Source organism: Dasypus novemcinctus, chromosome 1 (genome assembly GCF_030445035.2).
Source record: "Dasypus novemcinctus isolate mDasNov1 chromosome 1, mDasNov1.1.hap2, whole genome shotgun sequence".
NCBI lineage: Eukaryota > Metazoa > Chordata > Mammalia > Cingulata > Dasypodidae > Dasypus > Dasypus novemcinctus.
This window is the reverse complement of record NC_080673.1, coordinates 86,160,720-86,182,808: the sequence shown is the minus strand read 5'-3', so window position 1 is coordinate 86,182,808 and position 22,089 is coordinate 86,160,720. Positions and strand designations below refer to the sequence as shown.

General features: G+C 36.3%; 1 protein-coding gene and 1 pseudogene across 50 annotated transcripts in view; both read right to left on the bottom strand.

Annotated features, from left to right (window-relative positions):
* CAMK2D (calcium/calmodulin dependent protein kinase II delta) overlaps positions 1-22,089 on the bottom strand; it is a 354,108-nt gene that overhangs the window by 9,818 nt on the left and 322,201 nt on the right. For all 50 annotated transcript variants that reach the window (XM_071215026.1, XM_071215022.1, XM_071215025.1 and 47 more), the window contains one exon: positions 1,421-1,496. In XM_071215026.1, coding sequence (XP_071071127.1) covers positions 1,421-1,496 — 76 coding nt within the window. The remainder of the gene's footprint in view (positions 1-1,420; positions 1,497-22,089) is intronic.
* LOC101438326 (zinc finger MYND domain-containing protein 11 pseudogene) lies at positions 13,477-14,799 on the bottom strand (annotated as a pseudogene).

Below are 22,089 nucleotides of genomic sequence, written 5' to 3'. Positions count from 1 at the left end.
AAAGGCACCACCAATAACATAACCATTACCATAACGTTGGACACAAAAGTTGTAACCAATGTTTCACTATTTTGAATATTGTTTCAATAAACAGCTTTGTTCATAAATTTTTGTCCATGTTTTAGATTCAAAATCCATATCCACGGTTAAATTCTCATAAGTATTATTAAGGATTAAAGTAATATGAACCATTACAAAAGCTTTCAGGTACATAATAGCAAACTGACCCCTACTCCCATTCCCACCTCAAAGTTTGCACCCATTTATACTCTATGCTGTGGTATAGAAAGTCCCCATCTTCCTGCATTACCTATGCCCCACTGGTTGTCAGGAGAGTGTTTATCCTTGCTGATCTGGTAGACAGAAAATGTTTTTCACATTCAAATTTGCATATATTTAATAACTGGGCATGAACATGCTTTTACTAGTTTACTTGCCATTTTTACTTCTTCTTTTGTTCATGTCCTTTACCTATTTTTCTAATTTTCAATTTATCCACGGCATTAAATTAATGTAAATTAACTTTTGAGATGTTTTGCAAATATTTTCCTAAGTTTATTGTTTGTCTCATATTGCTTGTCTTTTGACATTTTTATTAAAGTGTACAAATTTTATATATTTAGGTTGTCTAATCATTTATCTTTCATTTGTGATGATTTCCCCTGTTTTTAAACTCGGAAAGATCTTTCCAACCAGAGATCAGATTCCAACCCTTGTTCTGCATTTAGTGTTTCAGCTGGAACTGAAACATGTCTTATGATGTAAGGGGAAGGCTTAGACTGATTTTTATCCTCAAATAGCTAACTTATTGGCCCACATCCTGTGTGCAATAAGCCTTAGTGTCCTATTTACTTGAATACTTTTACACTTAAGTACTTTCATTTACATATCTATGACCCAGGAGTTTGTAAAATTTAAATTATGCATGAGTCCCTTCTTCGAAAGAAATTTTACTCAAGAGACAAATATATAAAAGAGACAAAGTTTGAGTTATACTGGTTAAAGAGGGAGAGGGCTATCTAATACCCCTCCCCCTGCACCCCAATCTCCTGTTCTCTGTGCCAGCACCTCTACAAAACTGCAAGGAGAACATTTTTTAAACCAAACTGCACTTTCACATGTGCTTTTGCAGACACAGATTGCTCTGCCTGGAATATCCTTCTTTCATAAGAAGGTGCTGGTGGTTACTCATCTGGATATTTGAAAAGTTATCTCCAATCCTTGGATCAGAAGTAATGTCTCCTTTCTCCGAAATCTTGAATGAATTTATTTCTCTCCTGGTGCATTTAGTAATTTAAATAAAGATATTGTTGACATGCCAAATCTGGAATACATGCATTCATGTACTTTTAAGAATGCACTGATAAAGAAAGTACGTTTGCCATACTCATCAAAGCAAAATAAATGTGCCTCTACTCACGTATAGGCCTCAAAGTCCCCATTGTTGATAGCTTCAATCAGTTGTTCAGTGACTTTGATAATCTCTTGCTTTCGTGCTAAAGGCAAGGATATAGAGTTGGGTGAGAATAAACGACAAAAGCCACATGGCATATTATTCTAATAATGTTATTTTCTGTAAACAGACTATCACATTTTAAGGCACATCCTTGAAACTGAAGAATTCCTCTCTCTACAGTTTTCCTACTCAGAAGTGGACAGACCAGCTTCTCTCTGGGAGCCTAGTAGAAACGCAGATTCTTAGACCCCATTGCAGAACTATAGATTCAGAATGTAAATTCTGAACAGGATCTTGAAGTGATTCCTGGGCACATTCATGTTTGGGAAGCACTGCTACCTCACTAGGGCTTTGTAAATGATCCCACTGTTTAATAAACAGCAGCGAAGACTATGTTTTCTGAATTAGTTCTTACTACCTTTATCAACTTGATAGTTTGCCAACATTTTTCTCATCACAATGATCAAATGTGTTAAGAAAAATCATTCTAGAACACATAACTCTATTGATACATAGCTTCAGAATAAAGACAATATTTTGCATTAGATATTTAACTTTATGTAATTATTTGCATCTTGTTATTGTTCTGCCCAATTAACCTTAGATGAGATAATGTCAGCATTCTAATGACCACTATATTTAGAAAAATGGCCTTTAGTAAACTCTGTAAATTGAAAAAGTGACATATGAATCAATACTGTGAAAGCAAGCAGATGACTGGATGGAAGTCAGGCTGGAGAGCTGTCAATCCCAACACCAACCAGGACTTGTTTCTATTCATTTCTATTTCTAACCCACAATTGGTAAAATTATTAATAGTTGACTTGGCACAAATCCCACCCATCTCTTCTGATTACATCTGACTCAATTTTTTTTTCTCCCTTTTGGAATGCCTTCTATATCTGTATCATTCACTTGGCAATTAAACATATGCTATAACACTTTGTTTAGTTATACCAAATTACTACTTGTTTTAAATTCCTGTTAAACTTTTAAACTGTGTACCCTACCTTCCTAGTTAAATTAAAAGCTCACTGTGGGTAAAGTACATGTTATTTCTTTGAATCATCTACCAAGCTTTGTCTAGAATCTTTAATAAAATAGATACTTGATATGTTTATCAAAAATTCAATCAACTGATATTAATAATTTCAGAACAATATTATCTCATATATTAAGTTACTGCAGGGAAACTTTTAAAAAATTAAATTTGATTGAATTTTGTTTTAAAAACATTGTGATACCCCTTGAAAATCACTGGAAACAGAGTGAGGGAATTACAAAAAATTATTTTCAATCTATCTTAGAGTCAGTGAGGTTACCATTCCTTATGGAAAAGGTTCAATTTCTAGTTTTACCCCTTTATTGAGTAAAGCTAACCATTTTGCATTTTTTATGTATTTGATCTTCATTAAGCAGTTTAACCATAAGCTTAAATATTTACATTTATTTTTGAACGCAGGTTATTATATCCTCTATTTAAAATAAATGTTCTGTAAACTTAATTCAACTTCGCTGAGACTGTAGAAGACTATATCATAACAAATATTTTACACAATATGGGAGCTATTAAATTTGACTATGAAATTGCTGTTAACAATGTCAAGGCCTACAGTATAAAAATTACCATATATGTATTATAATTAATATTTAGGTACATAATTACTTTTCATTTCTATAAAATAACAAAATATATATCTAAACATTTCTTGCCCATGTTTACTTTATGGATAAATATTAATACTATATTCAAGAATCATGATATATTCACAATAGCAGTAGCAGGGAATTATTCTCTAATAGGGATGTGGCCAATGGCACATATTAGCTTAATTTAGCTGGCAATAGTGATTCATCTGTCTGTGGCCTCAACAGTATGAATATTTGGCAAAAGCATATGATAGCTGACCTGACTCCTGAATATAAAGGACACCAGAAAATGAGATCAAGAAAATGTAGCTATCTAAAACTTCTTTCTATTAAATCCTAGCTTAAAATCAGTTAAACAGATTTTTCATGTATGTTAAATGGCTGATAGGAAAACTAGTTTAGAAAACAAAGTCAATTTTTTAAAAACTAACAGAAATGAAGAAAAAAAAATGGAACACATGATCAGTGCCCTTTGTAGAACTGCATTAGGCTAATACTGAGTTTATAGAGTATGACAAGTTCAGGAACACTTTCTGAAGTCTCTGAAAGTCTCTGCATTCTTTCATAAATGTAATTCAGAATTAGAAACATGGGCCATCTCTCATTCTCTGAACCACTGTGGAAATACTGGTTAGCTCTGAAATATTTTACCTGCCACAACTGGCTGAACGTTTGTCCTGCATAATCAAAGCAATACAAATTGCCTTCTCTCTTGGTTCTCATGCTCAGAAGCAAAGGTGCTTTAGCTGGCAGGACAGCAAATGGGAATTAGCCAGGATGCTTCTGTTCTGTATCATCATGACTATACTGGCTTAGGAGGGGACTAGAACTCAGGAATCTTTAGAGCGCCTATTTCCCTGGGGCAGAGTAAGTCATGAGCCGCACATGACAGCTGACTCTTAAAAGGAAAGCAGAAGACTGGAAATGAATATTTGTTTATAGTACCCTGCTTGCAGATGGACTTGTTGCTACAGGCCCCATGTCTGACCTAGAGGAAGAGGGAGGGTTATGAGCTAGTGAGCTCTAATCTCTCATCAGCGAAGGAGGTTAAGGGACAGCCACTGTGCCGAGGGCCTGTATGGCTATGTTCCCTGGGGATGGTCCCCCAGACTATACCTGGTCTTCGTTCTCCCTGAATTTTAAATAATATTCACTTTGAAAGTCAAAGTGTGGAGAGCTAGTGAGTGTCACTAATAACAGAGAGATGAGGGGAGAGTGTACCAGCAAGGCATTCTCTGAACATCACAAGCTTCCCCTACCTCATGGCCAGCTGTTAAATCAGAGGTAACGAGTACCCAGTAGTTTTATTTATAGAATTGAGGTGTCCAGTCCTACACAGACAGTTCCCAAAGTAGTTTCTATGATCCTGGGGATATTTGGGTTCCTATGGGAAACGGAATATAGGAAAGCACTCCAGGTTCTTTCCATGCAATTATGCAAAAGAATTGTGAACGTTTCCATGTAGTTTCAAATTCATATTTTTGGCTTTTCTATTGTTCTAAAGACACCTGGAAGAATAAAATAAGGGTGTGAATAGTCCCTGTGTTAAAAAAAAAATCCCTGAGAAATGAGAGTAATGGCGTAATAAAACAATTGATAGTTTTTAGCACTTCCTCAAATGTTAGCAGATTTTATCATCACAAGTTCTGAGATATACAGACATTACCTATCTATTTAACAGATAAATACAAAGATTATAGGCATTACCCAAAGGTACAGTTTGCTGATTACTCCTTCCCTCCATCTTGAAGTACTCTCCTTCTTTCCCTTAACCCCTTAACCTTCTCATTCTCATTTAGCACGTTATCTTTCTCTACTTGGACTTTAAGTGTTTCAATTCCTTTTAAAGGCTCAATCTGAAGCTCTTTTCTCAAGGTCCTATCTACATTTATGTTTTAAGTTACATCTAAATCCCAATGATTCCCAAATTGTTACCTCTGTGTTTCACCTTTTCTCCAGACCTGTGTGTCAATGCCCTATTTAGAATCTCTGCTTAGGTACCTCAAAGGCACCTGAAACACAACACCTTAAACTGAGCTCATGAATTTCCACCACCACAAACCTATTTGCTCCTCTGGGGCTTTCCATCTCAGTGAATGGCAATATCATTTCTACAGTTGCACTAACCAAAAAGAAACAGAATTATCCTTGACTCCCCTGCCACACTCCTCCCATCCAATCTATCAAGTATTGCTGATTCTGCCTTTTAAATATCTTACATATTGGTCTACTTCTTTCCTTCTTTGCCACCACTCTGATACATGCATTCCTCACTTCTGCCTGTGTCTCTGTAACCACTTTTGCTCCTCTCCATTCTGGTCTCTATCATGCAGCCAGATCTTTAAAAAAATATACATCTTATCAGGTAACTAGTTGATTCCATTGCTCTCAGAATAAGCATTAAAACAAGAAGACAAGACCTTGCATAATCTAGCTCTTGTCCACCTCACCAGACCCATTCAAAGCCTCTTGTACTTTATCCTCTCCACTCTAACCATGCTGTTTTCTTTCAGCAATTCAAAATGATCTTGCTCTCTCCTATTGCTGGTCTTTCATATACGATGTTCTCTCTTCTTTGGAAAACTTCCTCCCATTTTTGCTTCCATTTCCTTTATCAGATTTCAACTCAACTATAATTTCTTAAAAAAATGCACACACATCCTACACCTTCTCTTTAAAAGCATTTATTACACTTATAATTACACATTCATTTCTGTGAAATCTGATTAATCAGATTTCTCTGTTACTTTGTAAGTTACATAAGTAAGGGCAGATATCTCACCATTCTATTCCCAGCGCCTGGCATAGTACATGGCATATAGGAAACGTTCAGTAAATATATGAATGAATACTGTGTCCAGAAGAGACTCAAGTAGTTTCTGACTTGCAATCCAGTTGCCTTTCCAACACTTGATACAACAATATTCAGTGATGGCCAGATAACCTTTAAAAATATACAACTAATGAATGTAATCACATTAAATATAAAATGGCATGTCTAATTATTTATTGACAATGAAAGAAAATATTTTTCTCTTCAACTTGTCTAAAACTGATAATCAAACTCCTTTCTCTTTCCAATTTCCTCATTTTTGCTAATGGAACCACAATTTTATCAGTTTTCCGGCTCAATTCCTTGGGTATATTTTAGACTCTACTCTCTTCTTGTCTCCATATCTAATCATCCACAAACCATATATACATACATGTTTTCCTTAGCACTTATGTTGGTGTTTCTCAGGGCATATCCTCAGTCTGTTCATTATTTTACATGCTTGCACTTAGGAATCTCATTCCTTCCTTTGGCATTAATCATTTGCTGATGGCTGCAAAATCTCTATGACTGATCTTAAACTTTTTCAGGCTTCAATTTCACATTTCTAACTGAATTGTAAACATCCCCAGTTGTACTAGATTTTATACCTAGCATGTGCTCAAAATCCATCTCATCTTATTCTCAAAACCTAGTGCTCCTCTTGCATTTCTCATCTTGGATAGTAGTAGCACCATAATCTAGTTGCCCAAACTGATGATTCCTTTACTTCCAACCTTCTTTTACAGTTGATAACCAGCTCCTCTTCATTCTACCAAATCTTTCTCAGATTAATTTCTTCCTCTCTATGTTCATTACTACTGTTCTTATTCAGGTTCCCAGAGGTTTCTGACACCTCCTATTCCAACACCTCCTCTCATATCCCTCAGTTATCACTGTTGCAGAATTATCTCTCTGTGGAACAGAACTAAGAAGCCACTCCCCTGCAGAAGATTATCAGTGCCTCTCCCCCAATGTTTAGAAGCCTAAGTCCAAACTACTTTGTTTCTTTTCATTTCTTTTTTATTGGATCAGTTGTAGGTTTACAGAAAAATCATTCAGGAAGTACAGAATTCCCATATAACCCCCCTTACATACACAGTATCCTCCATTACTAATATTTTGCCTTAGTTTGATATCTTTATTACTAGCATCTGTATTTACATCAGGGTTTACTCTTTGTGTTGTACAGCTCTAGATATTTTTTTGCTGTTGTCATTGTTTGACTGTTTCTTGTTGTTTATCCTGGTAACATATATACAACATAAAATTTCCCATTTTACCACTTTCAAATATATGATTCAGTTGTGTTAATTATACTAATAATGTTGTGGTACTATCACCACCATCCAAAGATTTTCTATCACCCCAAACAGTATCTCTGTACCAATTAAGCATTAAACTCCATTTCCCACCTTCACCCAAGACCTTACTCTTACATACTCTTATTTTTCCAGCTTCATTTACTGATACTTCATTTCCCTTGGCTCCCACACAGTCACATCAAGTCACACCAAGGGACTCACTCTTTCTCTACTCATCCTGGCTTGTTGGTGAGTCTAATCCTTTCCTCCCACTGTTCCTTCTGCCTGGAAACTCTCCATCTTTGGCCTGGCAATTTCCTTTGATACCCTGCTCAAATGTCACCTCCTCTGTATAGCCTTTCCTGAGTATTCTCATACAGCTATTTAATCTTACTGTAGTCTTCTTGTAGCATTTTCACAGGATGCTCATATTTGACCAGAATGTGACTATTTTGCACCCTCAATACTTAGTACTGAGTAAATGTTTATAAAAGCATGCATGTATGAATATATAAATACAGACTATAAATATAAAATATTGTACAAATGTTAAATCACTAGACAAATGCCAACTATATAGAAGAAGATCAGGTCTGATAGCAGTCTGAATGGACTCTGCTAACTGAGAAGGCATTTATAGACCTCAGAATCAGCAGAATGAGCACCATATATGAAGACATATATGAGTATTTTAGATGGAGGAATAAGAGTAGGTTTAATCTGTTTAGGCCCAATACAATAAGCTGGACATTTCTAGTCAATTGAGTACAAAGACAGATCTAAGTTATTCGAGCTTGAGGTTTTCAGCTGTTTAGATTTTGGGTTGATCAGTTTATTAAGGTGAAACTTACTTGATGAGAAAACCTATTCAAGGATTTGGCTGGCCAACAATGAAACTTGAACTAAATTGAATTAAATTGAATTGTATACATACAAACCAATCTTCACTAGGATAGTCTGAGAGTGTCATAGAATACTGAAGTATTTTAGTGAACTTTGCCTAAATACTAAGACTAAATACTAAAAGTTGAACAATTTAAATTTATTATCTAGCAATTTTTGGCAAATCATGTTAGCTCAGCAATTCTGCTCCTTCACTCTTTCTGTGTCTAGCTCTATTTAATTTAATCCTTTACTACATTTCTTAGACATTAGTGAATATTTGGCTGCCAGAGATGTGAAGGACAGGGAGGTTAAATTACTTGCTTAAATCATCAAGCAAATTCAGAAGCCATGCCAGGTTGGAGCTTTATTTGGCTAAGGTTCTAGTCTGCTGTTTAATTCATTGATCCATGTTCCTTTCCAGCCTAATTCAATATTTTGAAATCATAAACTTAAATGAACCACACAAATGCCTTTGAATTTTCTTAGGCAAGGTGACTGACTACTTAATTGCTGAGGTACAGTTGTAATTAATTATTATACAAATTTCACATAAGTGGGTGCCCCATGGTTTTATCTTTTTCCATGCTGCCATTAACAAAAGTAACCCTTGAGAATAGTTATTTTCTTAGGCAAATATACAAATTAGGATAATTTTAATGCTCCTTGTAATTCTATAGAAAAAGGTGCCTATCAACTCAGCTATGATTGTCATTCCCTGTGCAATTAACAGCTTGTTTCTTAGTGGCTTTATTTTTATTTCACTAGTACCATGAATTAATTAACATTGGGGAGAGAAATTTTCAGGATTTTGCCTTTTAAAATCAAACCCACTGAAGATTCTATAGTTGATTTAACAAATTCAATGTTTTATTTGAATATATGATCTATCAATTACCAAATTTCTATTCAAGAATGCTTTCAAGAAATTACTGTAAAGTTCACTTATTCCGATGCCACCTATTCAATATCATCAATTATTTAGTCCTTTAATCTCTAGAGTCCCTCAAGGGAAATGGACTTGGCCCAGTGGTTAGGGCGTCTGTCTACCACATGGCAGGTCCGCGGTTCAAACCCCGGGCCTCCTTGACCCGTGTGGAGCTGGCCCATGCGCAGTGCTGATGCACGCAGTGCTGTCCCCCCCGTCCCCCCCCCCCCCCCCCCCGCGCAGGGGAGTGCCCACTGTGGGGAGAGCTGCCCAGTGCGAAAGAAAGTGCAGCCTGCCCAGGAATGGCGCCGCCCACACTTCCCGTGCTGCTGATGACAACAGAAGCGGACAAAAGAAACAAGACACAGCGAATAGACACAGAGAACAGACAACCGGGGGAGGGGGGCAATTAAATAAATAAATAAATCTTAAAAAAAAAAAATTTTTAAAAATTAAATTATTCAACTCATTTTTGTACTTTACCCTATAATGCACAGTAGTTTCGAAGCTTAAATTTTAGTTAATTGGAGAAATGGTGCTATCAATCTGAGCCCAGGTAAATTTTTAAGTCTTAACAATAATGATTAAAATAATTAACAGATATTTAATAATAGTAAACTCCAATATTGAGATCATTTAGTGTAAGATCAAATAGGTTAGATTTTCAAAAGTTTATGAGGCCATCAATGGATTACAGAAAAATATGGTCCCATTCCTGAAATGACTCTGGATCTAAGGAAAGGAAATGTTTATTATTATTATTATTTTTGGTTAAAGCTTTATTTTATTTATTTTTCCCCCCACCAGACCACCCCCACCCCACTGTTTGCACTTGCTGTCTGCTGTGTCTGTCTGTTGTGTGCTCGTCTTCTTTTTAGGAGGCACCAGGAACTGAACCTGGCACCTCCCATGTGGGAGGGAGGTGCCCAACAGCTTGAGCCACCTCAACTCCCTGTTTATTACTTTTTAAAAGATTAAGAGCTATGTAAAGTATTTATAAAGATTTTCATTAAAAAATAGTTTGAATAAAAGTTTTAGAGTCTAAAGGAACTATCTATATCTATGTTTATATAGACCATTTACTTATATTAAAGAATTAAGTTTGGCTACATTAGAGAAGTAATTGTGTAACTATTCTGCCACCTCCAGCTGACTTACAGAAACTAGAAATAACACAGCATTGTCAATACCACTAAGTATTATAAGTATTAATATGTTCCATGAATCAGGTAAGTGTGGTACTACTGCCAGTTAAGAGTTGATGACATGGAAGCAAAAGATTTTAAGAAAGTGGTTCAAGACTCATGTCAACTCCTGACACTAAGATTATAAATTGTAGTCTTCTGGCATTAAAGTTTATACACTTGAAAGTTAAGAGAAATTTTAATCATTCTCAAGGGGCACCTCTTTCTTCCACTCCAGGAAAAAAGATAATGGTCAAAGTTATTTTCTCAAAAGAAAAATATCAGATCTGGAAAAGAGACAGTGATGCTTAACCTTTTAAAAATATTTGGGAAGTTCTTTATTTTTTTTTATTTATAAAGGAAATCCAGCTTCCCTCAAATCTTGGAACAGTAATGATTTCAACTAATCCTTCCAATCAATTTTATATAATATTAGCCAAAAAAGAGCATGCATCTTTCAGGCCAAAGGTAAGTATCAAAGTCTTAATGCTTTGTCTTTCAGTATTAATAGCCAGAAATACATAATATATTGAGAATTGCTAAAATCTGGGGCAGTGATAGAATAGGTTTTATTTTTTCAATGATTCTATTGCTATTGTTTAACTTATAACTACTTTAATTTCTTTTAAATAATTGATTTCATCCCTTCATGAAAAGAATAAAATTCCTCTTTAGTAAAAAAAAAAAAAGGGAATTAATATGTTCTTGGGTAAATTTATTTATAACTACACTTCCCTGAACAACTCAACAGATAGATTTGTGAGGGCTCTCTTTGGTCAAAACACAAGAAGACTAGGAAAGCATGTTCTCTATATTATATGAAAATTACATACCTTTTTCAGGTTTGCAAAAAACAAAAATTGGCTCTCTCTGCCTAGAGGGGCCCGCAACAAACCTTGGTGTGTGTTTCTGTCTTTCTCTCCCGTTTCTCAGTAAGCGCTATTCTTTCCTTCATTTCCCAAATAAATTCTTTTTACTGGCTTAACTAAAAAAAAACAACTCCCCCCACCCAAAAAAAAAAAAACCCAAAAATAAATCAAGCAACAAAAAATGCCACCAATATTAAATCAAATGTGATGTGTTTGGATTTGTTGTTTGTTTTTTTTAAAGAAAGAACTATAATAGTAACAATACACAAATATGTTATTTTGCCTCAAAATTTAAGCTCCTCCCCCCCCCTTTAGGAGGTGCCAGGGATTGAACCCAAGACCTTGCAGACGGGAAGCAGACCCTAAGCCACTGAGCTACACCCACTTCAACCATGTGAGATATATGTACATATATGTTATATATTCATTTTAAAAATACATTTATTAACAAATGTTAACACATTAAGTGATCTATATGTTGCTAGTTAGATCAGCTTTCAAAGTACCAGAATGCATCATAGAACTGGATGGCCACAATGAATAACTACAATGTGCATAGTGCCTAAGTTTAACATCTTAATGTAGCTTTATGATTTGCAGAAAATTTTTAATAATGATTCCTAAAACAATCAATTGCAATTTTACCAAAAACTTTTACAAAACTAGGACACAATCTTTTTTTTTTTAATTTTCATTTTTTAAATACAGTTTTCACACTGTAGTAACTTGGAAATGTACAACTGTGTCAATAGAGACAAAAAGCCACAGTAACAAGAATCTAACTTTCATGGAGCTATCAATTAAATATTACATACTCTGGAATGATTTTACACCAAAAATATTTCCACAATAACTTGCTCTCCTAGGGGTGGATGAAGTTTTAAAACTTGCAAAACAATCAAAGAAGGTTAACTTAGTTCTAGGCCATGATGGATTCAATCAGTACCACAATACTGGCAATACTAATTATACAGCAACAAGGAGGGAATAATAATTCCAAGTTACTGTGTAATTTCGCACATTGTTGGAAATGAGGCTACTGTGGCGTTTTTATGAAATAATGTACACCATTTGGCAGTAGCTTTTCAATTGTGACACCACCATCTGCAACAGTATCAGGATTGGGTGGACAATTATTTCACAGAAGACTTAGCTATATTTTTATCTTTAGAGTTTATCCCTGACAAACCTAGAAAAAACTTTTGAAAAGGTTTTCTCCTGATTCTTTCACTTTCATTGTGTGAAATTACTTGAATAAATATCAAAGATCTAAATAAATATTTACAAATTATTTCTTTAACCTTGAAAAATAACTAAAAGATAAATGGAAATTTAACCTGGTCTAAGATCAATCAGCCTTTGGGGGAGGAAGAAAACATAAACTGCAAGATATTTTTAAAGAAAAGTAATTTAAGTTTTCCTGGCTGTAGTTTACACATCTATATATAAAAAAATCATCATTCAACTATCAATCATTCCTATTGGTAATGCTTATTAATCCAGACATTCTGTAAAGCACAAATTTTCTACAAATCATAGCATCTTTAATACAAGAAAATTAACATCCATTATTCTTTATTCTGTGTACAGTGATGGAGTTCATTAATGGTGCTTTTTTCTTTTTAGTATTAACCTACAATATACTAGGTGACACCAGATAATACGCAGTAAGATGATACTTGGGGAGGGAAGGGATCCATTAAAGAAATTTGTATACCTCATCGATAATTTCACATTGCATAAAGGTAGTTATTGGCTTTTTATTTTATTTTTGTTGTTTAAGTACAAGCATTCACGTTAGGGACAAAGATGAAATGTGCAAACTTTAAAATTTAAATATTCATTTTCTCTAAGATCTAGCTCAGTAAAATATTACCCAGTTCCCTGCAATTTTAAACTACAAGATCAAAGCTAATAATGTATTATAAAAGTCATATACTGAAAAACACAAATGCGAAATATTTTTTTTAAATATGCAGGGCTAGTACCTGCTGTACTCTAAATTCAATCATTTATCTATCGGCATAACCAATAGATAATGCCTTTAAACAGTAAATTAAGCTGAACAAAACCAGCTCAACAAGGTTAAGAAATAAATGTTAAACCAAGCTAGTATTTTATATCTGAAAGGTAGTTCTTACATTCAGATCTATTTTAAATGTTTCTTTGCTAAACTTACTTGTAGTCACCTGTTGTTTTCTAAGATACGTTGTTTAAACATTAAAATCTCTGTAAAATCTATAAATGTCTTAAAATTTGCTGAAAATGCAACAAATTCTCAAAGTTGATTTAAAATAATTTCCTCCACTGATGTTGCTTTTGCCTCCTGAAAAATTCCAGAGGAGCGTTAATGAAAGATTTAAATTACTGTGCAAAATTTCTTCATGAAAAGTGTTCAAAGGCTGGTGCAAAATGGGAAGCAAATTCTAAACAATTTTGGCTTTTTGGAAACAAAAACCAGTGTCTCAGAATAGTAGTCATCAGGGTGATTTTCCAAGAAGAATACATCTTTTCTGGCGACAGGAATGTTTGAGTTCGGAATGCCAGTGCTCCTGCTGACACTTGATTGAGCAGTACGAGGTGTTCCAACAACAGGGGTACATGGCTTCCTCTTCACAGTTGTAGCAACACTGCTTCTTCTTGGTCTGAGAAATTAGTTTTGTTCTGTTTTGCTAGCTTCTTAACTTCTTCTACAAATTCTTCTTTACACTTTTCCTTTACTTGCTTACATTTTCTGTCCACCTCACCCTGAATATCAGCTGTAGCTTTATTTACAGTTTGTCTTTTTTCTTCTTCCCTTTCAAAACAAAGCTTTTCTAGAGTTTCTTGTACAACTCTTTTCAGTCTCTCTCTTGTGATTGGACTTCATTTGGTCTTTAAAGTCATTGAAAGTCTTGGTGTCTTTGTCATGGCACATGCTTTGACACACTCCATCATTACTAGTCTGGGTGCTTCAGTGCAGCATTCTTGGAGAAGAGGCACTTAACTTCTTGGTCTGAGTTGAAACTCAAACTTTTACTATTGGCTGAGGCATTGTAGGAACTTATTGCTTCAGTTTTAGGTTCTGGTTCTTCTTTTTCAGTTTCCACACCTTGTTTATGTCATCCTTTCTTTGCTCTTCGTTCCTGAGTGACCTTCTGCTGCTCATAACTGGTAGAGGAGATACTGGGTTCTGCTTCTTTTCTCACTTTGGTCCTTATCCTTAGAAGTCCAAAATCTTCCTTCATGAAGGAAACAGTGATGCAGTTCCAACTCATCACAGGCCTTTTTCCAACCGATACTGCAGTTAACATGCAACCGATGAATACTGAATATGATATCTTGTAGGTTTTCAGAAGGAATCCAGGCCCTCTGGTGGTAGTGACCAAAGACACAAATGCAACTCATCTGTCCTCTTTCTGCATGGTTTTGGCTGTCCAAAACCCAAAACCTTTCCTTTTTGCCCATATCAGTTCATGATTTGGTATACAAGGATAGCAGAACCAATTGTCAGGGCAAACATTTGACAAAGAGAAGCAATTCTTGAAAAGCTATAGTTCATCCAGCTCATGATATGTGTCTTTATATAGCATCTTCACTATGTCAGCTTGTTCACTGTCTGCTCACAGAAAACCATTGTATTCGCCTATGGTCTTTTTGTTAAATGCGCCATGACTTGTTCATGGCAATTATACAACTGAAAGTTGATCTCTCAACTGAAACAACATTGGTCAGAAGATAATGAAGTAACATCTTCAGAGTGTGTCCTTTCTACCTGGTGCTGCAGCAGCAGCACAGCGGACATGTCTGGAGCTGCCAGCAGGCAGCACAGCAGTGCCTTAGCTAGGGATTGGGACTACGCATTTGTTAGTGGAAGAGTTGGAGGGAGTCGGCAGCTTGCCTGGGGAGTTTCCAGTCCCTTCCCCAGGCTACTGCCTCCTACTTCACATGTTGGCTGTTGAAAGTCTGGGCTTTTTTTTTTTTTTTTTTAATTCCCTCCTTTCCCCCCCACCTCTTTCCAACCCTGTCCCCCACCACACAAACCTGCTCACTTACCCTCTATGTGATATTTTTAAAGGTCTTTCCCCCTTGTCTCCAGGTTCACATAGACTCTTCACTGCATTTCTATTGTTTCTCAAAAAGGTTGAAGCTAAGTAGTTTTATCACTTAACCCTGTGCTGACATTTCAACTATAAGAATGTAATTCACCATTTTGTGAGTACTAAATGCTTCTCTTTATCTCATTTTTACCCAATTCTCTTGAAGAGACTGCCAAGATAACAGAGTAGATATTGTTTCTATTGGAGAATATGGCAACAACATCTCCCGTCACTGTACATCTTCAGCAGCTGTAAGAATTGTAGCTTCTGTTTTTATTGCCAAGTCTACCATTACGTATTCCATAAGCTTCTAGTGTCAATGAAAGAGAATCTGCAATGGCAGATCAAGTCCAGTAAAGTGGAAAAATGGTCAATTCATTAAATATATTGTAGAATCCAGTCTCCCTACATTGTTTAAAAGTACAAGAACATCTAAAATCAATAGTAAATTAGACAGAATTAGGGGAAGATGGCATCAGACTAGGCAGGCAAGGCTCAATTCACTCACAAAAACAAAGTGAAAAACTGTCTGAAAGATCTGCTTTGGAGGTCAGCAGACCAGACAGTGCTACACAGCTCCCAGGAGGGTGAGGGACAGAGAGACAAAAAACCTAAAACAACAAACATGAGTTATCAAATACCCCTCCTTTACAGACAGGAAGGGCTACCCTCCTCACCCCAAGCTATTAAGAGGTTCACTGCAGCTGACTGAGAGGGGGAACAGACATCTTCCTCCCTGGCAGGTGTTACAAGGGAAAAGGAAGAGGGAGTGAATCTGGGAGCCAGCTTTGAAATACGGCTCTGGCCAGACCAAAATGTGAAAACGGAGATCTAAACACTTCCTTGAAAAGGTGTGCCAATGAGTGCCATCTGCTGGCCAGTCTGAAATTGCATGGACAAAAACTGCTTTCAGTTCTCTCTGTTAACTTCTGGGACAAAATCTGTGCCTAATTAGTGAGTCCCTGGTCCAATTTTGATTACCTAAATGGGGCAATTTTAAAGACTTACAATAAGTTGAAACAAATATCAAAGAAGAGTTGTGAAAAAAATCTAATAGGCAATAATTGGGCATTAGAGTAAATTCACCAACATATTCAGATGCCTAGACATCAGCAAAAAATTGCAAGCCATAATAGCAAAAAGGAAAGGATGGCCCAGCGAAAGGAACAAACCAAAATTCCTGAAAAGATAAAGAATTTAAGGCAATTAATCAATTATAATCACACAACTCTCCTAATCAATTCAAAGAATTGAAAGAAAATGTGACTAAAGAGATAAAGGATATTAAAAAGATCCTGGGTGAGTACAAAGAACAATTTCAGTACCTGCAAAGAAGAGTAACAGAACTTAAGGGAATGAAACATAAAATATTAGAGACAAATAAGAGCAGATTCAAATTGCTTGAAGAAAGAATTAGTGATTTTAAAGACAGAATATTGTAACTGGAAAGACAGGAGAACAGAAAGAGAAGAAAATGGAAAAAAATGAAACAGGGTCTTGGGGAATTGAATGACAATGCAAAATGCACAAACATATGCATTATCAGTGTCCCAGAAGGAGAAGGGAATGAAATGGGGCAGAAAGACTATTTGAGGAAATAATGACTGAAAACATCCTAATACTTATGAAAATCATAAATATCAATAACCAAGAAGGACAATGCACCCCAAACACAATAAATTTGAATAGCACTACCCCAAGACACTATTCAGAATGACAAATAATGAGATAAAGAGAGGATTCTGAAAACAGCAAGAGGAAAGGAATCCATCACATACAAGGGAAAATCATTAAGATTAAGTGCTGACCTCTTATCAGAAACCATGAAGGAAAGAAGAAAGTGGTATGATATATTTAAGGTACTGAAAGGCAAAAACTGCCAGCCTAGAATTCTGTATCCAACCAAAGTGTCTTTAAAAATGAGGAAGAGTTCATAGTCTTCACAGTTAAACAAAAACTGAAAGAATATGCTACCAAATGACCAGAATTACAGGAGATACTACAGGGAGTGTTGCATCCTGAAAGTAAAAGGAAAAAAGGGTGAAAGATTTGGAGATGTGTAGAAATGAAGTGTTTATTAGGAAGGGTAAATTAAAGGGTAAAAAGACAGTAGTATGATATGACAACAGAAAATCAAAGGTCAAAATGGATGAATTAAGTAATGCCTTTACAGTAATAACATTGAATGTTAATGGTTTGAACTCCCCAATCAAAAGACAGAGAACTGAAAGAATGGATAAAAAAAATAGGAGTCATCTATATGTTGTCTACAAGAGATTCATCTCAGATGTAAGGACAAAAACATGTTAAAAGTGAAAGATTGGAAAAAAATATTCTGTGCAAACAGTAACCAAAAAAGAGCTGGAGTAGTGATACTAATAGTGGAAAATAGATTTTAAATATAAAATTGTTATAAGGGATTAAGGAGGTCATTATATATTAATAAAAGGGGCAATTAGGCAAGAAGAAATAACTATAATAAATATTTTTGTACCTAAAATGTGTGCCCAAGATACATGAGGCACACACTGGTAAAGTTGAAAGGAGAAGAGATGTCTCTACTATAATAGTTGGAGAATTCAAACACCACTCTCAGTATTGGATAGAACATCTGGACAGAGAATAAAGAAAGAAACAGAGAACTTGAATAATATGATAAATGAACTAGATCTAACAGATATCTATGGAGCATTATACCCCAAAACATCAGGATATACATTTCAAGTACTCACGGATTCTTCTTCAAGATAGATCATGTGTCGGGTGTATTAGTCAGCCAAAAGGGTGCTGATGCAAAATACCAGAAATTGTCTGGTTTTTATAAAGGGTATTTATATGGGTAGGAGCTTACAGATACCAGGTCATAAAGCATAAGTTACTTCCCTCACCAAAGTCTATTTCCATGTGTTGGAGCAAGATTGCTGCTGACATTTGTGAGGGTTCCTGTGGGCTCAGCTCCTCTGTTTCCTTCAAAAGGTCAGTTGTAGACTATGAGACTCTCTAGGCTTTATCTCTCTCCATAAGGTCAGCCTTAGACTATCAGGTGGATGGCTCGCTCTCCTAGGGGCTCCAGCTTAAGACTTCAGCATCAAACTCCAACATCAGCACTCCAACATTAAGTTCCCCCAACTCTGTCCTTTGCCATGCCTTTTATCAATGCCCTAATGATGTGGTCCAATTAAAGCCCTAATCATAACTCAGTCAGGCCCAGGTACAGATCAGATTACAAACATAATCCAATATTTATTTTTGGAATTCATAACCATATGAAACTGCTACATTGGGTCACAAGACAAGTTGCAATAAATTTAGAGTTTGAAACTATACAAAATACTTTCTCTGGTTATAACCGACTGAAGTTGGAAATCAATAATGGACAGAAAAAGGGAAAATCCATAAATATATGGAGATTAAACAATACACTCCTAAATAATCAGTGAGTCAAAAAGAAATTGTAGGGAAATGGACTTGGCCCAGTGGTTAGGGCGTCCGTCTACCACATGGGAGGTCCGCGGTTCAAACCCCAGGCCTCACTGACCCGTGTGGAGCTGGCCCATGCGCAGTGCTGATGCGTGCAAGGAGTGCCCTGCCACGCAGGGGTGTTCCCCGCGTAGGGGAGCCCCACGCGCAAGGAGTGCTCCCCGCAAGGAGAGCCGCCCAGTGTGAAAGAAAGTGCAGCCTGCCCAGGAATGGCGCCACCCACACTTCCCTTGCCGCTGACGACAACAGAAGCGGACAAAGAAACAAGACGCAGCAAATAGACACAGAGAACAGACAACCGGGGGAGGGAGGGAATTAAATAAACAAATAAATCTTTAAAAAAAAAAAAAAGAAATTTTAACAGAATTCAGTAAATTATCTTGAGATGAATGAAAATGAGAACACTATATATCAAAACCTATAGGACACTGCAAGGGGTGGGCGCAGAGGGAAATTTGTAGCTCTCAATGCTTGCATTAAAAAAGGAGAGAGTTAAAATTTAAGATCTAAGTTCACAGCTGGAGGAAGTAGAAAAAGCAAGCTAATCCTAAACCAAGCCAAAGGAAATAAATAGTAAATATTAGAGCACAAATAAATGAAATCGAGAATAAAAAATAATAGAATCAACAAAACCAAAGGTTATTTCTTTGAGAAAATGAACAAAATTGACAAACCCTCAGCTAGACTGACAAAGACAAAAAGAGAGAAGACACAAATAAATAAAATCAGAAATAAGGCGGGGGGCGGGGGGGAGGGAGGGTGACCAGAAATCACAGGTGAATTCTACCAATCATTAAAAAATTACCTAATACGGCTCTTACTCAAGTTCTTCCAAAAATGTGAACAGGAAAGAATGCTACCAACCTCATTCCAAGAAGCCAACATCACCCTAATACCAAAACTAGATAAAGAAATTACAAAAACAGGTACTGACAGAGCATATCTCTAATGAGTATAGTTGCAAAAATGCTCAACAAAATACTTGTAAACCAAATCCAAAAGCACCAATTACACATCATGATCAAGTAGTTTTATCCCAGGTATGCAAAGGTGGTTCAAAAACAAGAAAATCAATTAGTGTAATAAACCACATTGATAAATTGAAGAAGAAAAATCACATGATCCTCTCAATATGTAGAAAAGGCATTTGATCAAATATAGCACCCTGTCTTGATAAAGACACTCCAATAGATAGGAATAGAAGGAAGCTTTCTCAATATGGTGAAGTGCATATATGAAAAACCTACAGCTAGCATTGTATTCAATGGTGAAAGACAGAAAGTTTTCCTGCTCAGATCAGGAACAAGACAATGATGCCCACTGTCATCATCGTTATTCAATATTGTGGTGCAAGTTCTAGCTAGACCAATGAGATTAGATAAAGAAATAAAGCATCTAAATAAGAAAGGAAGAAGTGAAGCTTTCAGTATTCACTGATATGATCCTATATCTAGAAAATTCTGAAAAATCTACAACAAAGCTACTAGAACTAATAGACAAATTCAGCAAAGTGGCAGGATACAAAATTAATACATAAAAATCAGGGTTTTTTTTGTACACTACTGATGTGGAATCTGAGGAAGAAATCAGTAAAAACAATCTATTTCATTTACAATAGTGACTATTGACTAGGAATGAACTTCACCAAGACATAAAGGCTCTGTAAAATCAGAAAACTATAAAACATTGTTAAAAGAAACCAAGAAAGACTTAATTTGGAAGGTAATTCGATGTTCGTGAACTGGAAGAATAAATAAGATGTCAATTCTATCCAAACTGATTTAAAGATTCAGTGCATTGATAATAAAAAACCCTAACAGCCTTCTTTTGCAGACATGAAAAAGCCAATAATCACGGAAGTAGATACAGCTCAAGCAGTTGCGTGCCTGCCTATCACATGGGAGTTTCTGGGTTCAGTTCCCAGTGCTTCTTTATTTTTTTTAATTTCTCTCCCCCCCACCCCACCCCACCCTGCCCTGCTCCAGCTGTCTGCTCTCTGTGTCCATTTGGTGCATGTTCTTCTTTTTATCCGCTTCTGTTGTTGTCAGCAGGGGGAAATCTGTGTTTCTTTTGTTGTTGTTGTTGCGTCATCTTCCTGTGTCAGCTCTTCATGTGTGCAGCGCCATTATTGGGCAGGCTGCACTTACTTTTGCACTGGGTGGCTCTCCTTATGGGGCACATTCCTTGCACGTGGGGCTCCCCTACACGGGGGCACCCCTGCGTGGCGCGGCACTCCTTGCCTGCATCAGCACTGCTCATGGGCCAGCTCCACACGGGTCAAGGAGGCCTGGGGTTTGAACCATGGACCTCCCATGTGGTAGACGGATGCCCTAATCACTGGGCCAAGTCCGCTTCCCCCACTGCTTCTTAAAGAAGACAAGCAAGACAGTGAGCTGACACAATGGGCTAGCTTCATCAGCTCATGCAACAAGATGACACTACAAGAGGACACAATGAGGAAACACAACAAAGAAAAACAATGAGAGATGCAACAAGAAGGAGCAGAGGTGCTCAAGTGATTGGGCCCCTCCCTCCCACATGGGAGATGCCAGGTTTGGATTCCAGTGCTTCCTAAAAAAAAAAAAGATGATGAACGGACACAGAGAGTATACAGATGAATAGACATAGACAGTGCAAACAACAGGGCAGGGGAGCCAATAATCAAATTTATTTGGAAGGCTAAGGGGCCCTGAATAGCCAAAAATATCTTGAAAAATAAGAATAAAGTTAAACAACTCTTACTTCCAGGCTTTAAAACATATGATTTAGCTACAGTGGTAAAAACAGCATGTTTTTGGCATAAAGACAGGAAGACTGATCAATGGAACTGAATCAAGAACTCAGAAATAGAACCTCACATCTACAGTCAAGTGGTTTTTGACAAGGCTGTTAAGCCCACTCTGCTGGACAAGGCTGTTAAGCCACCCTGCTATTCTACAAATGGTGCTGGGAGAACTGGATAGCCATACCCAAAAGAAAGAAAGAGGACTCTTATCTCATACCTTACATAAAAATTAACTCAAAGTGGATCAAAAACCTAAATATAAAAGCTAAAACCATACAACTCCTGGAAGAAATGTAGGAAAACATTTTCAAGATCTTGTAGCAGGCAGTAGTTTCTTAAATCTTACATCCAAAGCACAAAAAAAAAAAAAAAAAAAAAAAAACCAAAAGAAAAAAATAGATAAATGAGTTTTCCTCAAAATCAAACACTTCTGCATCTCAAAGGACTTTGTCAAAAGGGTAAAAATGTAGCCAACTCATTGAGTGAAAATATTTGGCAATCACATATACGATAAGGGTTTAATATCCATGATATATAAAAAAATTATATAACTGAACAAGAAAAGGGCAAATGAACCTATTAAAAAATGGGCAAAAGACTTGAAAGACAAAGAAGAAATACACATGGCAAAGAAACACATGAAAAGATGTTCAACATCAC